General features: G+C 44.1%; 1 protein-coding gene across 1 annotated transcript; it reads left to right on the top strand.

The window, feature by feature from the left end:
• Window positions 1–2,150: 2,150 nt before the first annotated feature.
• TUNAR (transmembrane neural differentiation associated intracellular calcium regulator) lies at window positions 2,151–2,330 on the top strand (the record flags this gene model as incomplete). The annotated part of the gene is made up of 1 exon (XM_082648762.1): window positions 2,151–2,330. Exon 1 carries the CDS (start codon window positions 2,184–2,186, stop codon window positions 2,328–2,330), a length of 147 nt encoding a protein of 48 aa, XP_082504888.1. The 5' UTR covers window positions 2,151–2,183.
• Window positions 2,331–20,358: the final 18,028 nt, after the last annotated feature.

Genomic DNA, 20,358 nt, shown 5'->3' with positions numbered 1-20,358 from the left:
CCTGAGATATCCTCTGAGTCCTGAATTGATTACTCAGGGTTCTCCAGAGAAACAGAACCAATAAGAGATAGATAGATACACAGATAAGAGATAGATAGATACATAGATAGCAGAAAGATGATAGATATATAGATAGATAATAGGTAGGTAGGTAGATAGATAACAGATAGAAGGATGATAGATGGATATATAGATAGTTGATAGATAGGTAGATAATAGATGATTGATAGATAGATAGATAGATGGGGGTTTATTATAAGAAATTGGTTTATGTCATTATGGAGGCCAGCAAGTCTCAGGATCTGCAGGGTGAGTCAGCAACCAGGAGACTCAGGAGAGCTGATGGTTTCATTTCAGTCTGAAGGCCTGCAGGCTCAGGACCTGGGAAGCACCTAGGTTTCAGTTTGGATTCGAAAGCAGGAAAAACCTGATGTCCCACCTCAAAGGCAGTCAGGCAGGAGGAGTTCCCTCTTACTCAGCCCTCCTCTGCTATTCAGGCCTTCAACTGATGAGATGAGGCCCACCCACACTGGGGAGGGCAATCTGCTTTACTCAGTCTACCAATTCAAATGTTCATCTCATCCAGAAACACCCTCACAGACACACCCAGAATCATGTTTGGCAAATGTCTTGGCACCCCAGTCAGGTTGACATATAAAATTAACTGTCACAACTCTAGAGCATGAATAGCCTTCCAGCTCTAAAGACACAGCTCTCTGTTGGAAGAGATGCAGCCAGGGGCCCTGGCCTGGTCCGTGTCACATCCCATCAGACAAGCTGTCGATACCCCACATACATAGTTCATTTCTTACATATTGTTTGGATTAGTAATCAGTGGAAAAGAAGGCTTCAGCTGCCCACTAGGCCCCCTGGATGGCCACATTTATCATTTTAAAGAATAAAAAGAAAAGATTTTAGTTATTGCAAAATATATCATACATTCCGGAGAATCTCTGAAACAGTTGAAAGGATAAGGATAAAAATGAACCCCCGTGTACCCCCCCATCCAGCCTAAAAAATGGAAAATGACCCGTATATTGAAGGTCTTTGGCTCCTCCCAATGGCTTTCCACTCTGTCCTCGCCTATACGAAGCCACTCTACTGAATTTTGTGTTAATCATTCTCTTGCTTTTTAAAAAACATCAAAGTATATGTCTCTAAATATATAGGTTTGCTTTGGCCTGTTTTGAGCCTTTATGAATTGACATATGCTGTGTGTATTCTGTGCAATATGCTTTTTCACACTACCTGAAGTGTTGGGGCCTCATTCACGCCGTCACGTGTAGCCTCAGTGCATATAATATTCTTTTTGGTGGACATGTCCATTGTATGGGCCATGCGTTGGTCTCTTCAACTCTTGGTGCCTGTTTGGGTAACTTCCAGTCCTCTTCTGTCACGGATGAAGCTCACAGAAGTGATCCTGTCCCCGTCTCCAGGTGCACAGGTGTAGGGATTTCTCTAGGGTGGACATGTAGGAGATCAGGTGCTCAGCCCAGTTGTAGAATATATGTCTCTTCGCTTCTCTAGGTAATGCCAAGGAACTTTCCAGAATGGTTATACCAATTTATGCTCCTGCTGGAGGTGATGCAGGTTCCTTATGATGTTCTCCCCACCTCCTTTCCATCCAGTCTGGTCTCAGTTAACCACCTTCCCTAGGTGCAGTCACCCCTGCTCACAGGGCAGCCGGCACTTAGAACACAGTGTGGCTGTGATGCCCTCCTACACACTTCATGCATATGCCGGACAGCGCTTCTCTAGGGTGGGATCCAATATGTGAACATGTGTCAAATTGCCGTCGCTGTGGGAGAGCCCACATGTTTCAGTCAGACTACTGTGCAGCTGTCTGCTTCAAGGAAAAGGGCTAAATCAAAACCTCAGTGGAGTAGGTGGCGCCCAGGCTGGACTCCAGGGCTGATCTCTTTATGCCCGTGTCAGGACATTCATCCTTGAAATGGATCAGTCGTGCTCTGCCTTTTTTCCACGGCCAAGAGCAATGGGTCCCAAGATTGGTTCCATGGAAGATTTTTCACCCCCACCTGAGATCTAGTCCCCAGACAGGAAATCACTGCCCTGCCCAATCTGCCTGGCTATGGAGAGGATGCTTATAAACCATCATCTTTTGTGCTGCCTCTTTCCAACTACAGGTTAGCCTGGGGAGGAAGATAAAGACGTTTGCAACCAAGATGGTAATCACGAGTGGAAATGATGAAGACAGAGGAGGCCAAGAAAAAGAGAGCAAAGAAGAGAGTGTCTTGGCGATGCTGGGAATTCTCGGGACCATTCTGAACCTAGTCGTCATCATATTTGTGTACATATACACCACTCTGTGAATGGCCCAGAAGGTGCGCAGGCCTTGGGATGGCCAAAAGAGTCCTGTGTGTCTGCAGATCAGTGACAGGACACTGCGCAAACAAGTGGCTTTGACCTACACACACCGTTCAATCAGATGTACCTTCGAACTTGATAAAGGGTCACCAGAAGAAACCGATCCTGCTGCGAGGATCAGACACTGAAGCACAATGAATCCAGCAAAACTCATTCACACAGCAGGGAACTCAACGCCGTTGGCAGGGGACCCGAAAGGACGCTTGGGAGACTCGCCTTTGACGTCGTCTGGGAGCGGATGGGTGCAGAGGTTCATTATCCCAGGTCGCTGACGGATGTCACGTGTTCAAAAAGAGGAACGGGGAGGACGCAGCTCACAGTGGACGCAGCTCATGGTGTGTCTCCCAGGACACGCAATTCCTCCTAACTCGATGAGCTGTTTGGTACAAAAAACCACACGGACCATCCTTTGGCAAGCATCCCATTCATCATGTCTATTTGATACTGGGGAGATAACTTATTTTTCTTTTTTCATTGGCTTGACGTGTGTATCTGTTCATATCAAGGTTTATAAATATATATTTTTAATAAATGTGCTCTATTTTCTAGCATGAACCAGATATTTGGAGAGATGCTCCTGGATCCATAGAGCTTTCTTTGGTTCTACCTGCTTAAACCCCTAGACTGCAGACGTTCTGTTGTGTAATCACGCTAGTCCTCATTCTGTCATCTTGTATTGTTTACCTTCTCCTCCCTCTAGCTCTTCTCAGTCTGGAGGACGTTTCTCTGTAATACCAGCCGTGATCTTGGTTGGCGCATGTTTTAAGATTGTCTGTCGAGCGGCTTTTTATTGTTGTATCGGAGATATAAAACGATAGTGGGCATGTGGACCTTGGATGTACCGTATCCTTACTGAGAATTATGCATGAACAAGGGCTGAGTGATAGATCAGCTTTAAACAATGTTTTACAAGGACTACCATGGAGGAGGAGCACGGCTACATCTGCAGATCGACTATAGGATGGAGTATCCAGCTTCTTATTGGCAGCATTCTTGTGCCCATTTGTTGAGCACATTTGATTTTAATGGCCACATACTATGAAAGATGGGAAGGACAAGGGGGAAAGCTGAGCTTTAGGTGCATCATTCCTTCCTTAATGAGCCACCTGGGATCCTTTTCAAAGTAGGTGGGGTGTAAATGGCACATGGACTCCCCACTGTAGGAGCTCACCTGGGTGTTTCAGGCTGTGAGGACACCCCTGAGACAGGTGACTTTTACAAGGGCACTAGAAGGGGATGCAATGATCACCCTAGAAGATTGCTGCATTTCTTAAAGTTCCTGGTTTATACCCACATGAAGCTACTTCCTCCCTGGCAGGAACAGTTGCATCAATGTGAATTTGCCCTGTTCTGCTCCCTGAAATGGGCCTTTCACTGGCTGCAGCGGCACGGCCTTTAAAAAGGAGTGTTAGAATTCCTTCTGCTAGTGTCAGCCTTGCCCGTGGGCAAAAGAAGCAGCAGTCTGCCTAGTTGGATTCGAATGATGCCCAGGAGATCTCCACCGCCAGGTCTCTCCATCCCTCTGTTGTGGTGTCTGAAATTCTACTGTTAGAGAGTCATTTCTTGGACTCTGCTAGGGACCAGGCCCTTTTATAAAGCAAATGCCCTGAGCACCTGGCTCTCATCAGGTGTCTTCTCTTCCCCACCAGAAGAAACAAAGTTGATGTGCATTCAGGGAGTACATGTGCCAAGTGCTGCGCCAGACCCTGTATTCCTTTAAGTCACTGAATCTTCCCAGTAAGTGAGCTAGGGAGTCTTTATCCCACATTGTAGAAGAAGAAAGGAGAGCTCAGAGAGATTGGGAAACTTCCCTGAGATCAGGTGGCTTCTGGTGGTGAGTCAGGATGCAAACCCCCGGTCTGTCTGATTCCCTAGCCCAGTGAGGGTCGGTCAAATGCTGGGAAAAGAGGGAATAGAGAGGTGGGGATGGTCCAGGAAAGGGCCCTCGGGGGTCAGATGCAAACCGATGGCTTTGCTGAGGGCAGCTCTGCACCCCTCCATCCCTCCCTCATAAAAATAAACAACGCCTGGGAACTCCTTGCACCCTGGCAGAATGTCCCACGTGTAAGGACGAGGGCCAAGAGGCTGGTTAGAAATATAATGGACTATCAGGGGAGGGGGCCGTCTCACAGGTTCTGTGTGGTTCTAGAAAGACTATGTAAGAATTCTTAACAGTGGACAGAGTAAACAATAAAGGTGCAATGGAAAAACAAAAACAAAAACAAAACTACCGACGTCCTTTTTCCCCCTGCAGCGTCCTGGTATTTTTAAAACTCCGTGTCATTCCTTTATCTATACATATTGTTGTTTTATTAAAAAAAAGCACACAAAACAACATGACTGTTCAACTGAAACTGTTCCGTTTGGACTGTAGAAGCCCTGGTGAGTTTCCAAGTGTACTCATTTGGACTTTATTGAGGGGAAGAACTGCCTTTCCAATCATCTCAACAGCTCCCCGATGGTTCTTCTAGATTGTCCTAATCCACAGCCTAGAAATAACGCTGCCCGTTCAGTGACTGCCAACCAAAGTGGCAGCACTGTTCTCTTGCAGAGAGAGGCCTTCATTTCTGCTCTAATTTAGGAAAGCCCGAGAACACGCACTGGGCGAACTCGCAGCTTCCCCCAGGGTCCCAAGGCATCTTGAGGGGATGTGACGGGAAAGCAGCCCGTGGCCCTGGATCTTGAGTGTCTAAGCACGCCGAGCCCAGCCTTGGCACCAATAGCAACGACCTAAATGACACGAGGGCTGTATACTTCCCAGCCAGCATACGGGACCCTCACATCAACACCGTGAGGTATGCACGCCTACCCCCAGATTACAAGATAAAGAGAAAGGGGCTCAAAACAGCTAATGACTTTTCCAAGGTCGCACACCTGGAAACCAGTAGAATTAGACCTGGCTCCACATCTGTGTGCCGTCTGTACCTTGTGTGGTCCAGACTGTGGGTCTGAGCCCTGCTGGAGCCGTCTGGCTAGTCCCAGCACACAGCTTCCCACCACGCCTGCCTCTCCTTTGTCACAAGGCAGCTGGCCTGGTCGGTGTGGCTGAATCGTTGCCTTTAACTTCTACCCCAGAAAGCCCAGCCTCTGGCAGGGGAGAGCCAGGCACGCATGGCAGTGTGCCATGGTGGTTTGGGGCTGCGAGGTGCTTGCCGATGGTCAGAAACAGCCTGGGCTTGAATCCCATCTCTGCCTCATATGATCTAGGTGATGACAGGCGATTCACACAGCTCTGTGAGCCTTGGTTTCCCTCATCTATCAACGAGGGGTGCTAATAGCCCCCAATCCCATCAGGTAGGTATTTTAACCCCATTTAACTGATGGAAAAAGCGTGGCCTGGAAAGGTGAGTTGACGTAGCAAAGGCCTGGGGACCATGACGTCAGCGGGTCCAGAAGTTGCTGCCTTCACCTTGACAGCCAAAGAATGACACTTAAACCCCGAAATAAAGATCTCCAGGGGGCTGGGGACAGGATGCCTCAAAGACTTTGAAGTTCGGTGTGAGGGACCCGGACTGTGGGAAGGCAGAAGAGGGGCTTGAGGCCCCTGTGATTCTATAGGATGGGGTGAGGACAGGACAGAGAGACCCTTTTTCTATGTTTTTTTCTTTCCTTTTCTTTTTAGTAACCAATAACCAACTGAGGCCCAGACAAGATCAAGTCCCAAAGTCACACAGCTCTGTAGTCCAGGGTTCTCAAAGGTAGCCTGGGAAAGGAAAATGCAGAGATTTACTTTCATGAAAAGGGCTGCTGGTTATTGGGTATTGCTGCTGGGTATTGGGTATTGGACCACAAGACCTTTCCCATTGCTTGTTCTGGGATTTCTATGCAAAGCAAATGGCCTCTCAGAGGATCTAGGGCTCTGCCCCTGCCTCGTCCTCAGAAATGTGACAACCTAACCCCAAAGAGCACAGCTTTGAGGTGCCCTCTCCTGCAGGGGGGCTGGAGAGAGGCCTTTTATGCCAACAACGAAAGGGGACTGATGGACAAGCAACTCAGAACGACTCTTCCTTTCTTACTTTTTTCATAAATCACACATGCATAGTTACAGTTGAAAAAATTGCAGTTAAAAAAACTCTACAGAATTAAAATAATTAAGTTCTGTAGAATTAAGGATCCCCAAATACCGCCACCTAGAGGCAACCACTGCTAGTGTTTAGCATAGAAATTATAGATGGGGTGGCCTGCATATCTGTTTGGTGAGACCATTTTCCTTGGAGTTTTAAAATTCCACTGCCTTTAGGTAGGGCCACTCTTTAGGTCACTGTCCCCACGTTCCCTGTGACAGTGGACAGCTTCCCTCATTTCTGTTATTTTCTAGATCCAAAAACATTCTAGATGGCCATCCAGACATCTCCCTATAAACAGTAGGGGAAATAAATATTTAAAAAAATATTAAATATTACAATTCACACAAATGGCGCCATGCTGCAAACGTTGCCCGCATATATTTTTTCATTAACAGTTGTGAATATGCGCCTATATTCATCAATCTATTTAGACAAACCGCTTGTAAGGGCCATTTGGTATTCTGTTGCTTAGATGTACCATCACGTATTTTCCCATTCTCTCACTGTTGGTGGTTTTTAGGTGGTTGTCAGTGTTTTCTACGAACTACTCAGCCTTGCTCTTTAAAATATCCCAAGCATTATATGTGGAATCTAAAACAATGGTACAAATGCACTTATTTACAAAACAGAGTCACAGATGTAGAAAACCAACTTATGCTTACCATGGGGGGAGGGATAAATTGGGAGATTGGGATTGACCTATATGCGCTACTGTATATAGAATAGATTACGAAGAAGGACCTACCGTATAGCACAGGGAACTCTACTCAGTACTCTGTAATGACCTATATGGGAAAATAGTCTAAAAAAGAGTGGCTATATGTATATGTATAACTGATTCACTCTGCTGTAGAGCAGAAAGTAACATACCACTGTAAATCAACTATACTTCAAAAAAAAAAAAATCCCAAGCATTGCCCTTACCTTCCCCAGCACCCCTTAGAGTGGTCTGAGGTGGTCTCCCCACAAGTCATTGTTTCCCAAACTAAAATGAAGGTGGGAATCACCTGGATGCTTTTTTAAGAATGCATATTCTCGGGCCTCTCCCCCAGATCTCTGGTTAATAGCTCTGGCGTGGAGCCTGGCCTGGGGTCTTTTTAATGCGTCTCCCAGATGATCAGGCATGTTTGGAGATGTTGATCCAGGTGAACCCAGGATGACCATCTGGGCTCGGACCTGATTCTGAGCCCCTGGGACTCTGGTGGCTGTGCTGGTCTTGTACAGGTCACTTTGTCTTTATTCCCCTGTGTTTCTTTATCTATAAAAAGCTGATCGTAACATCTGCCTCACAGGTTATCATGAAAGTCAACTGAGGGAAGGCCGATACAGCTCCCGGCCGAAAGCTGTGCACGTGGCTGGGTGGCAGAATCACGGGCGGATAGGCTGGCACGTCTGCTCGCTATTAGAACTCTGCGCTCAGTGCAGGGCAATAGCCTGTAGAAACCCTGAAGTTATAGATCTTATCAACAGTTCGCTTCATGCATCACACACTGCGTATGGGTACCATTTACTAAAGAAACGCTGGGCCAAAACTTTCTTTCATATTCCTTCTAACAAACACCTATGTATATCTAATATAGGAACAATTCTTGTCTGTTTCTCTGTCTCTTTCTCTCCCACATTTCCCTCTCACCCTCCTTCTCTCTCTCTCCCTCTTCCCCTCCCTCCGTTCTTTCCTCCCTCTCTCTCTCCTCTAAACCCCAGTTTGCTTCCTTTCCCTCGCTGTTGCCATCACCCATGCCTAGACTTAGGGCTCTCTTTTTCCATCAACGGCCTGAAGAACACCAGAAAGCCCACCCATCTCGTGTTTCACTGTTTGTAATAGAAACAATCTCACTGGCCATCTAAGCGCTTTCCTAATAGCTGCTTCGGGAGCCCAGACTGGCTATTATAACGACACACTTTAGGAAGAGAAAGTTCCAGAGGCCAGATTCTTGCTTTTTCTTCTGAGAAACTCTCCTAGAAGACCCTCTGGTGCCCATCCCCTAAAGGAAGGACTTCTATATGAGACGCCTCCAGAAAGATCCCCTTGGGGGCTGGAATACCCTCTGACATCATTACATAATGATTCTTTCCTCTCATGGGAAGCAGATGGAATGAACAGACTTAATATTTTCTGTTGTTTGTAAACAAGTTATACAAAACTGTGTATACTTTTCACAGAAGGGCTACATGCTGCCACGAGAAATAAGATCACATAATATATAATTTTTCACTACAAGATTCTTTGTTAAGAGATGTGCTTATTTACTCTATTTCTATTAGACAATAATGGGGAATGCAGAATGAGGTAAGAGTCATGATCAGATGTCTCTACAGCAAGGTAATAAACGATTAACACACCTCTCCCTATCTGGGACAGCAGCCTGCCAGGTATGCAGAGACTTGGCTCCAAAGCCTAGACGTTCAACTCTGTCACCTGCCCCTAATCACTGCAGGATAGCACAACCCAAAGTCCTGTACAGAGAGTCAAAGTGTCTCACCCCCAGCCAAGGGCAGGAAGCCAAAGAGTAACAGCTGAATAGTTCTAAGCACTGTAGCTAGTAAGCAATAAAAGGACAATGGTTTTCACTAGTATCTGTCTCATTGGGACTTAAAAGAATCAAAGTTAGATCAAGCAGAGGTGAGCCAGCCTGAATTCTGCCAAGATGCAAAGGTTGCTCCTCGAATCTCCCTGACCTGCAAGCTGACATCTTTCTCTTAATCAGGAAGACGCTTCTATCATGAAAGGCCAAAAGCACAGACTGATGATCCACTGGTGTGGACCAGCCACAAATTAAAGCTGCTGAGATGCCTACAGGTCACTGAACCTCTGGGACCTCCAGCCCAGGAAAGGTGGACTTCAGACATTTCCTCACAAACTTGTATATTCCAGAATAAACTTGTAGGTTCCACTGGCGTGTCCGTACATGTTAGCTTAGCTAACCCCTTGATCGGTTCCCAGAGACTCGTATTTATAATGCTGAACAGGAATCGGGCAACACGCCCCAATGCGCTTGTCCTTCCCCTGGTTGTATCACCTTCTTGCCAGCGGAGTCCCTATTGTCCCAGCCTCTGAGGTCATTACCTGACAACGTTGGCCATGTTTTTTCCTTGGTAGCTTGTTTTCTGTTCTAAAGAGTCCACTTTAGTGTTTTTAGTTCTGAAGACTCTGCTGCAGAACTTTGGGTTCTAAAGCTCTAAAGATTCTGCCTCTGTATTAAAGAGACGTGAACTCAGCTTCAATGCAATATTCTGGTGTGATGTTGGCTTGGCCACCCGAGCTGGGTGGTAGTTCTTTCTTCCCACACTTTCCCCCAGAAAAGTCGGTGGGTGATTCCATTGCCTGTGGGTATTTGAGCAATAAGTGTGTGCACGAAGTCCATCACTCTCTCCTCACCAGGGACCACCATCTCGCTTTTTTTGAGGACCAGGATATCATCCAGAAATGGGGATGGGGCTCAAAGCCGGAAAATCCGTGTTCAAGCCCCAACTCTGCCACCGATTGACTATTGATCTTGGACCGGACCCTCAATATTTCTGAATGAATATTTCATTTTCATGTCATGAATTTAATAAATCTGGTCTCTCAGTGTAGGTGTGTAGATTACATTTTTATGTAATAGCATTTTGGGAAGTAAGGAAAGTAAGCTTCTATTAGCTATTAATAAGAGCAATTAAAAGGTGTGTGTTTAAAATCTTTTTTCCACTAAAGAATAATAATAAGGATAAAAGAATCAGATTCAGTGGAGACGAAATTGTGCGTAGCTTCACGTGGGATGATGGCAAAGGTCTATTTAATTGAAAAACTAAATATTAGGGACTTGGAAGTAACTCCATATTAAAATCTGAGCACAGTTTGAGCACAGGTTCAATTACTTCATCAGTAATTTGAAATTTTAGCTCTGTTTTCTACTCACAAAGAAAATGAAAAGAGAAATAATTATTAGGAAGACAAAGGTGTGTATGTGTGTGTGTGTGTTGTGAACAGTATGACAGGATGGGAAATTTTTTAAGTCCTCCATGTAGACAGAACTTGCCATGTATTTTAACCCCCTGCATGTCAGGTGATCCTCAGAAGAATCTCTGTGGAATGGATGCAGCAGCTGGAGACCAGACATCAGTCTCAATCAGGAATGAGTACATCCTTCCTGAACCCCCAAGCCAGTTCTCCTGTCCCCTCTGCTGGGTCTTTGCTTTTCCAGAAGACAGAGCCGTAGTCATGGCTGCTGAAGAGGTCACCATGAAGTTCTTTGTCTCTGCTACTCTCCTACAGTAGATGGCATTTGTATTTCTGAGGTACATCATTTCTGTGAGCCTCAATTTTCTCATCTATAAAATAGGATGCTACCTTGCAAAAATTCGGTAAGGTTTACAGACCATGCGTGTCCAGTGCCTAGCACGGTGCTTGGCATATAGAATGTGCTTACCGAGTGGAAGTTATTTTCCTTATTTCACCAAGACAAAAGAGTAAAGGGCTCCACTCAGTTCCTTTGAAGTCAGCCTTAGTAACCATCTCTTCTAACATGACATTCTAGACCCCTTTTGCGAAGTGATCTGGCATTGGAAAGTGTAAGGAGTTGAAGAGTTCTGTTACTTACTAGTTGTATGGCCTTGAGACAAATTACTTGTCTGAGCACTTTTTTCTTAGAGGCAATGATATCTGAATAGCATCTCCAGGGATGGATTGTAACACACCAAGACTTATTCTTCCTCCTGAAGTTTAGAATACTTCCATTATACTTCATATAATCCTAACTATGTCTCCAATAATTGGGATGCAAGGTGATTTGGGAGTCTCATTCTAGATCTTCCCTCCTGTTTCCTCTCCTCCTTCCAGAGCTGGTCTTTAGCTGGTAGACACCAGCATGGAGGTGCTCGCTGTCAGGGCTGACACCTGTTCTTATTGGTTGGAATCCCATTCTCATTAGCTAGTTCTTATGCCATACAGATGAGTAGATATTTTCAATAGCACTTTGCCTCCATCTGTTACCTTATGCCCAGCCTTCCTAGAAGGGGTCAGTACACTCCTTCATTTGCTGTATCCTCCACCACTATCCTTCAACCACCGTCAGCTCCCACCACTTCTCATGCTTCCTGCCACGTGGAAGAATCTTTGAGGCAAAAACTACTGCAGAAGTTCTTATGATTTGCCCAGTATTGCTTCCTAGCACAAGAGATACCAGTCATGGTACCATCCATTCCAAAATTCCCCTTCTAGCTGAGGCTGCCTCACAGTTAGTACTCTGCGGGAAAACAGTGCCAGACTCTTCTTAGCTCAGAGCTAGCCACCATTTGTCCAGGGATGGATGACTGAGCCAAGGGTGGCCATTCCATTGACAAGCCAAGGACCACAACATATGTAACCTGGCTCGAAAAGATGAACTGGGCCAATCCAATTTCTAAGCTATATACGTAGAAGTTTCCAGCAGGGATCTAGGTCAGAAGGATAAATATATTGACAGCTTTCATGATGTACAGATGGCTGGGAAAATGCACAGCCTGAAGGCTTGGAGTACAGTAAGCAGAAGAAGCAAATGAAGTATATGGACAGTGTGGTAGCTTGAATAATTGATTCTAATTTTTTTATTCCTATACAGTAATAGTAACATATATTCTCCTCCCTCTTCCCACCTCCCATGGTTAATTCCCCAGCCTTTACTTTAGGTTTGGCTACATAAGTTGTTTTGGCTAAAGGAATGCTAGTGAACATGATATAGTAGCATCACATTCTGCATTTGGATTCTGCACTTGGGTTCTGTGCTTCTGCATTTGGGTTTTCCCTGTTGAGCTTCTAACATAACCATGAGAGAGTATATTCTGGGTATCTGCCACCACTGCCACCTGAGTCTGAAAATGAGCCATCAGGATCAGAGTTTCCCCAGCCAACACACACCTGCAGCCTGAGCCACTTGTCAACCTGAAGACGTGTGAATGAGAAAGAAATTGTTATTGTTGTCTACCACTGAGATTCTATGGTTGTTTTTCAGCCATAGCTGACTAATACAGGCAAAGTGAGGTGAAAATACTATGGTAGGGAGAAACTTGTATTTCTGACACTTCCAAGTTTGAGTTTTCCTGAACTTGGCAGTGCCCCCATTCCTCCCCTTGGGTTTCTGTGGAGCTCTTTTTGGCTTGTGCAATAAACTTTTATTTTTATTCAAGAAAATAGTCTTCTAAAAAGACAGATTCAGTTTTGTGGAGTCTACAGTTTCTACAATTTGGGGCCCTCCTTAAGAAAAAGAATACAAAATTAGAAATGCAAAATTAGATACTAAAGTGAACCTTTACTTATAATGATCAAAAACATCACAACAAATTACTGGATTTTAAACATCTGAGCAGACTTCTACGTTTGACCATGATGGAGTAACTTATACCAGATCATCCTTCTTACCAGAAACAACTAAAATATAGACAAACTATATGAAGCCACTGTTTTCAACATTATTAGCCAACAGGCACACAGGACTTTGATTCTTAGAGAAGGGAAACACATGAGATGAGCCCCTAGATCTTTCTGGTTTTCTGCCTGTAGGAATTATCTGGATAATAATATGGGAGGAAGAGCCTAAGCAGAGTATAGCAGTCTCACTGAGCTGAAGAGGCAGAAACCAGAATTTGGGAAAGCTGAGATACCTATATTTTGCAGTACAGCATTTGGAGAAAGGGGAATTGCCCAGGGAAGGAGATCCAGAAATCTGTATAAGGGTCCCCTGTAGTCTTTGCCAGGTAATATGCCATAAATGGGAAGGGTGAGACTGTCTGCTACCTGACAGAGGGTCTGGCAACTACTGGGAGTTTGTGAGCTGAACAGAAACTCTGTATGTCAAACATAGCTGGGATATATAGGAATTCCAATTACCCAGAGTAGAGAGACTTTACTAAATATACCAGGCATTCCACTGAGGGCCAGAAACTCATGCCATAGGGTTAGACTGCTCTAACCCCCAAACAAAGCTTGAAAACAAGCCTACAAAAACAAATCATGCTGGTCTGCCAGTAAATTAACTGCCAGATAGAACAAAACATAACACCCTATAAAGGTGCATCAATTAAATAAATAAACGAATAAATAAATAAATATGGTGTTACAATGAAATTTAGACTCCCAACAATGTAGCATTCACAATTTCCAATATACAATAAAAGATTGCTACAAATACAAAACAAGAAAATATAACCCCCAAAAGAAACAGTCCCAGAGATAACAGAGATTTTGGAATTAGCAGAAAAAGTCTTCAGAATAGATGATATGTAAATATGTTTCAGAATTTAAAGGAAAAGATGGAAGTAATGAGTGAACAGATGAGGCATCTCAGTAGAGAAGTAGAAGTTATATAAAACAGCCAATTGAAAAATGCAATTTCTAAAATGCAATTTCTAAAATAAAAGAAATTCACTGGATAGGGTTTACAGCAGTTTGGACATACATAAGATCACTAAACTTGAAAACAAGGCCATAGAAACTATAAAAGAAAAATGTCCAGCAATCACAGTAAGATCCTTTTTGATCCACCTCCTAGAGAAATGGAAATAAAAACAAAAATAAACAAATGGGACCTAATGAAACGTCAAAGCTTTTGCACAGCAAAGGAAACCATAAACAAGACCAAAAGACAACCCTCAGAATCGGAGAAAATATTTGCAAATGAATCAACGGACAAAGGATTAATCTCCAAAATATATAAACAGCTCATGCAGCTCAATAACAAAAAAACAAACAACCCAATCCCAAAATGGGCAGAAGACCTAAATAGACATTTCTCCAAAGAAGACATACAGATGGCCAAGAAGCACATGAAAAGCTGCTCAGCATCACTAATTATTAGAGAAATGTAAATCAAAACTACAGTGAAGTATCACCTCACACCAGTTAGAACAAATGCTGGAGAGGGTGTGGAGAAAAGGGGACCCTCTTGCACTGTTGGTGGGAATGTAAATTGATACAGCCACTGTGGAGAACAGTATGAAGGTTTCTTAAAAAACTAAAAACAGAATTACCATATGATCCAGCAATCCCACTACTGGGCATATACCCAGAGAAAACCATAATTCAAAAAGACACATGCACCCCAGTGTTCATTGCAGCACTATTTACAGTAGCCAGGTCATGGAAGCAACCTAAATGCCCATCGACAGACGAATGGATAAAGGAGATGTGGTACATATATACAATGGAATATTACTCAGCCATAAAAAGGAATGAAATTGGGTCATTTGTAGAGATGTGGATGGATCTAGGGAGTGTCATACAGAGTGAAGTAAGTCAGAAAGAGAGAAACAAATATCGTATATTAACGCATATATGTGGAACCTAGAAAAATGGTACAGATGAACCACCCTGCAGGGCAGAAATTGAGACACAGATGTAGAGAACAAATGTATGGACACCAAGGGGGGAAAGTGGCGGGGTGGGGGGGGTGGGGGGGTGATGAATTGAGTGATTGGGATTGACATGTGTACACTGATGTGTATGAAATGGATGCCTAATAAGAACCTGCCGTATAAAAAAATAAATTAAATTAAATTATAAATAAATAAATAAAATACAAAAAAAAAAAAAACCACCCGAAAATAGTGTCTTAAAAGAAGAACAAAGTTTGAGGATTTACATCACTTAATTTCTTTTTTTTTTTTTGCGGTACGCGGGTCTCTCACTGTTGTGGCCTCTCCCGCTGCGGAGCACAGGCTCCAGACGAGCAGGCTCACGGGCGCAGCCGCTCCGCAGCATGTGGGATCTTCCCGGACCGGGGCACAAACCCGTGTCCCCTGCATCGGCAGGCAGACTCTCAACCACTGCGCCACCAGGGAAGCCCCTCACTTAATTTCAAGACTCTCTCTGAAGCTACTATTACCAAGATGTTGTTGTATTTGGTGTAAAGAGCAACAGAGGGATGAAGGGAACAGCATAGAGAAGTCAGGAATAAATCCATACCTAATAGGGCAATTGATTATTTACAGAAGTTCTAGTGCAATTTAATGGGGAAATGAAAATCTTTTCAACAAATAGTGCTCAATCAATTGAATATCCATGTGGGGGGAAATTCTGAACCTTTACTCCCTGTCTCATACAAATTATACAAAATTAGTTTGACGTGAGTCAAAGACCAATGTAAAAGCTAAACCTATAAAGTTGCCTAAAGAAAACACAAGGGAATATCTCATCCTTGGGATAAGTGAAGATTTCCTAGATGGGACACAGAAAGCACTCATTAAAAAACAGTAAAGTGATAAATTAGACTTCATAAAATTCAGAACTTTTATTCATCAAAAGACACCATTAGAAAACTCGACACAGGCTGGAAGAAAATATTCATGATACATTTATCTGATAAAGGACTTATAATTAGAATACACAAATATCTTATGCAGTTCAATAATAAAAAGAAAGACAACCCAATTTTTTTAAATGAGCAAAAGACTTGAACAGAAATTTCACAAAGGAAAATGTACAAATGACCCATGATCACATAAAAATGTTATTAATCATCAGGGAAATGAAAATTTTAAATGCCAACTAAACGCCCACATTTAGAATAAAGTTTTTGCATCTTGTGTCTTCTGAGTCTCCAAGATATTTGCTAGGCTCTTTAAGATGTCACCCACGGTGTAAGACTTAAGCAGTTTTATAATGTGCAGACATTCTCCTTACTCCTGCTCTAAAATCCAAGTTGTCATGTATGCTTAAAACCATCCAACTATGAGACTCTGGAAGCTTGAAGGCATCAGAAATTTTCCAGGTAAGCTTCTTCCTTGTATATTTCAAACCTTATTTCTCCTCCTCTGTTGACCACATATTTCTGGTGGTAGGTGCCACAGATCATATTCATGTTAAGAATCCATCTCTGGCCTTGTACTTTTGGTCTTAATGCCAGTTAAGTCAGTTAAATGAGTGACAATTTTCCTGGAAGGTCTTCCTGCGCTGGGTGAGCTAGTAACAGCTTAACTATATATGAAAGTCACTGAATGACATAAATTCATTCCACAAAACTAAAAATAAATGTGTCCCTAACTCAATGTCCCTTTAGCCAGATGCAGGTGTTGCCACTCCAGTGTCACCTGACACAGAGGAAGGTGTGATGGAGGGGAAATCAGATGGGAAAGAGACAGCAACATTAACCAACTGTGGTTAAAATATTTTACTTTGACCAAAACATATGACCCTGTGAACATGTTGCCAGTGACCCGCCCAGGGCCTTGTAAAAATCATGTTCAGCTCTGAGAGGCCCTGAAATGTTGGCTTTGTTAGTTAGGGGGGAATCTGCTACTGGATCTTGGACATCTACAATCTTGTTTGCTAAAACAGAACTCATTCTTCTGCACGGTGATTTTCTCTTAGTTGAGGTGATTCTAGAAAGGAGCTGTCATCTTCTTCCAGATCCTACCTCTCTGTACTCCCCCTTACTCTTGATTGGCTCATGGTGAGTCAATCATAGTAATTTCCCACATGGCCAGCATTGAATGGTCCAGGGATAATCACCAGAACCGACAATTAGACTAAAGATTAGGAGGAGTATCGCCCCTTGGATGGCAAGGCTGTGACAGCATCATCATGATTCTCATAATAGCTAACATTTACTGAACACTCAATAGTATTTGCAACACTTTATGGGGTAGTTTCTGATATCATCCACATCTTATGGTTGGGAACACTGAGGCTTGGAGAGGTTAACAGGTCTGCTAATGGGACAGAGCTAATAAGTAGAAGAGCTTCAATTTAAGCCCAAGCAGATTGACATGCTTAACCACTGCTCTACGTTGCTCATTTGATTTCCGGCTATGAGAGGAAACTGGTCCAAGAGACTGAAGCTTACATGCAATAAGACACAAAGATGAGTAGGAGTCCCTCAGGCCCAGGTGCATCTCTTCCCTTCCTGGGCTGTGGTCCTTGGAACTGAAAAAGAAATTCGTTGTTCGTTGTTACTAGCAATCAAAAGGGCTCAACACAAGACAACAGCCCAGAATCTCCTCTCACACTCTGTCAGGGTCTGTGTACACCAAGATAGGAGCAACAAAAGATATAAACCTATTCTGAGATCCTGAGAACCCGAACATTACCTTCCCTCCCGACCATGCTTTACGTAACACATCTGATTACAAAATGCTGATTTCCGTCTTGCTTCGTGTCCTGTGTATCTTCCACAGCATCCAAACCCCTCACTGCGTAGTATGCAGGGACCCATGAATTTATAATCGTACATAGCAAGGGGGACCTTTGGCATCCTCTAGTTCACTCCTTGCTCTGTTTTACAATTGGGAAGACAGGCTCAAGCAGGGGAAGTAACTAGCCCAGAGTCATACTCTGAGGAGGTAGCATGACCAGATGAGAACTGCCTGCCTCCCTAAGGACACAGGTGGAAGGGCCAGACCTGGCACAGCTCCTACCTCACAGGCTGCTTTGGGCTACAGGCTGGCTGCCTCTGTAGAGGGTGTGGTTACCAGCTGGTGGGAAAAAGACACAACCTGTTTTCCTGATGTCACTTGGAAGTGTGGCACTCTTTCCTGCCAAGTAATGTGATATATTTGTTTTCTTTGTTCACAGCCAGCAGCTAGGCTGAGAATCCTTTATTCCCGGAGAATCCTTGTCCAAATGGAGAATATAGATTGGCTTCATAAATCTGGCATGCAGACTGTCACCTACGTAAAGAACTGGATTTGTTCCAAAACCCAGATTTGTGCAAACTCTTCCAAATGTCCATCCATAGGCTATAACTCCAAAGTTTTTGGCACAATCGACCGCACAGTGCTGTGTAACTTGTCAAACTACAATGAAGATGGAACTAGGTGTGGACAACATGGGAGGGAAGGCTGGGGAAAAGCCAGCTGAATTCAATGCAAGGGACAGGGGCAAAGGAGCTATAACTTATCAGGAGATTGCATGGCACAGCGGTTAAGACCAAGGTCTTAAGAGTTTGCCTCTCTAGGTTCAAATCCTGTCTTTACTACTTACTAACCAGAAGACCTTGGCAAGTTACTCAACCTCTTTGCGCTTTAACGATCATCCTTGTGAAACGGGAGTGTTAACAACAGAGCCTGCTACATAGGATTGTTGTGAGAATTGAATGAGTTTCCATGGGTGTGAGTAACCAAGCACAGTGACTCACCGTTATTATCCAGGACCTGCTACGGCTCTGTGCAAATCACTGCGTGGTTCAATCTTAATCACACGCCCATGAAGTGCTTTTGAAGGCATCTTGGTAAGAAAACAGAGACTTGGGGATGAGGTACCCTTGCCCTCAATCCCATGAGCAGACCTTTTAAGTACCCATCACTCACTCTGATCCTTTCTAAGTTATCTTCGCTTTTCAAGCTTCTTAAAGTCAATTTCCATTTCCAACTTGCCCCTAGAGCTGCACAGAAATTATATAATAGGATGTCTAATAGCTTTGACTGAAACACCAAGATATAGCAGATATTAGATGTCAAAGTGGGTGTTGAGATAGCCCCTTGCTCACACTGAGGGTACAAAGGGGTCATGTCTGGAGCTTGGAGAAGGGCTTGCAGGAAGTGTTTCTTTGGAAAGGACTTGGAGGACAGGGAATGTCTCCCCCTTCACCTCGAAAGATGGCCTTCAAGGAGATGACTCAAAGAGTAATGAGGCTCTCCTGCAGGTTGGAAGCTGGTAACACCCGCCACAGTGTTTGACTCAGGATCCCTTCAATCTAAAGACGGGGCACTATGTGGAAGAACTTACTAGAAATGACTTTATTTGAGCCCCCTGATCCAGCCATACCTAATGATAGTATGCTTCTGATTTTCAGTGGCAAGAACTGATAAATTTCTTTCTTTAAGTCATTTTCAGTGGGTTTCTGTTTTCTTATTACTATATTATTATTATTATTCCGGATTCACAGCTGTATTCCTGTAAATGATGATCTCTCCAATTCTGAGATGGGATCTGAGAATTTTTCAGAAATCCCCCAGGTTCTGTGCTGTCATTCCTAGGTACAGGAATGAAGGAATGCTCAGAAAATAAAGCCAGTTACCTGCCATGGCTTCTTCATGATCCGAGCTGCCCCGAACCAGGTCGTTTATAAGTGTCAATGCAAAGGTTCGCTGTAAAGTGAAGCGACCTGGAACGGGAGTCCAGGTTTCTTTTCTTCTGATTCAATGCAGCCAGAATTTATTTTGCGCTGACTGTGTGCAGGGCGTTATACACCACACTGCAGGGTGGGGTGGGAGTCGTAATAACGAATAAGATATAGCCCCCAATTCCCAACGGCTCTCTCTATGGTGGTAGAGTAAATCTGTATTGAGGCAGCCTGGGATGCAGGCCACAGAGGGAGATGATGATTTGGGGACAGGAAGGGGAGGGCAAGGAGTGGGGGTATGGGGTGGGAAAGCGTTACAATCCCATTCAGGGAGAGAATAACAGTCACCATGGGCAGCCCTGGCCCTCTCATTCCCAGTCTTTACGGGCATGCCAAGGGTAGTGCTTCCTCATTTCCATCACAGCAGAATTTATTGCTACAGAAGTTCAAGAGCGCTCATTCCCTACGTGCAAGACAGCAGCTCTATGCTTGATCTGTAACACAGCAAGAAGCCTCCAGCCCTGGGCACGAGAGCCGCTCCTTTGGGCCAGATTCTCCTCTTCCCAAGGCCCTTTGCCTATGCCCCCCTTCACCTGAAGCTCGTCCGCCTCGCTTCTCCTACCTGTGCCCTCACCCATCAACCTGTATTTCTAGGCTGCATCATTTTATGTGCTTCTAAGAAAGAAAAGAATGCTGCCCGTTATTTATCACATACCATCATTTATAGGTGTACCCCCAAACCAGAGAAGTTATAATGTGGGGAAATGAATCACTTAGAATGGATAAAAATTGGGGCAAGTTAACACCCACTTAGCCCTCTGGCCCTGGTCTAGACATCACGTCCTCTGAGAAACCTGCCCTGCCCCCAACCCTTTATTGGGGGCCCTTCTTTG

The sequence above is a fragment of the Grampus griseus genome (assembly GCF_964374135.1).
Source record: "Grampus griseus genome assembly, chromosome: 2".
Taxonomy (NCBI): domain Eukaryota; kingdom Metazoa; phylum Chordata; class Mammalia; order Artiodactyla; family Delphinidae; genus Grampus; species Grampus griseus.
Note: the sequence above shows the minus strand (reverse complement) of the source record. Positions and strands in the feature narration are given on the sequence as shown.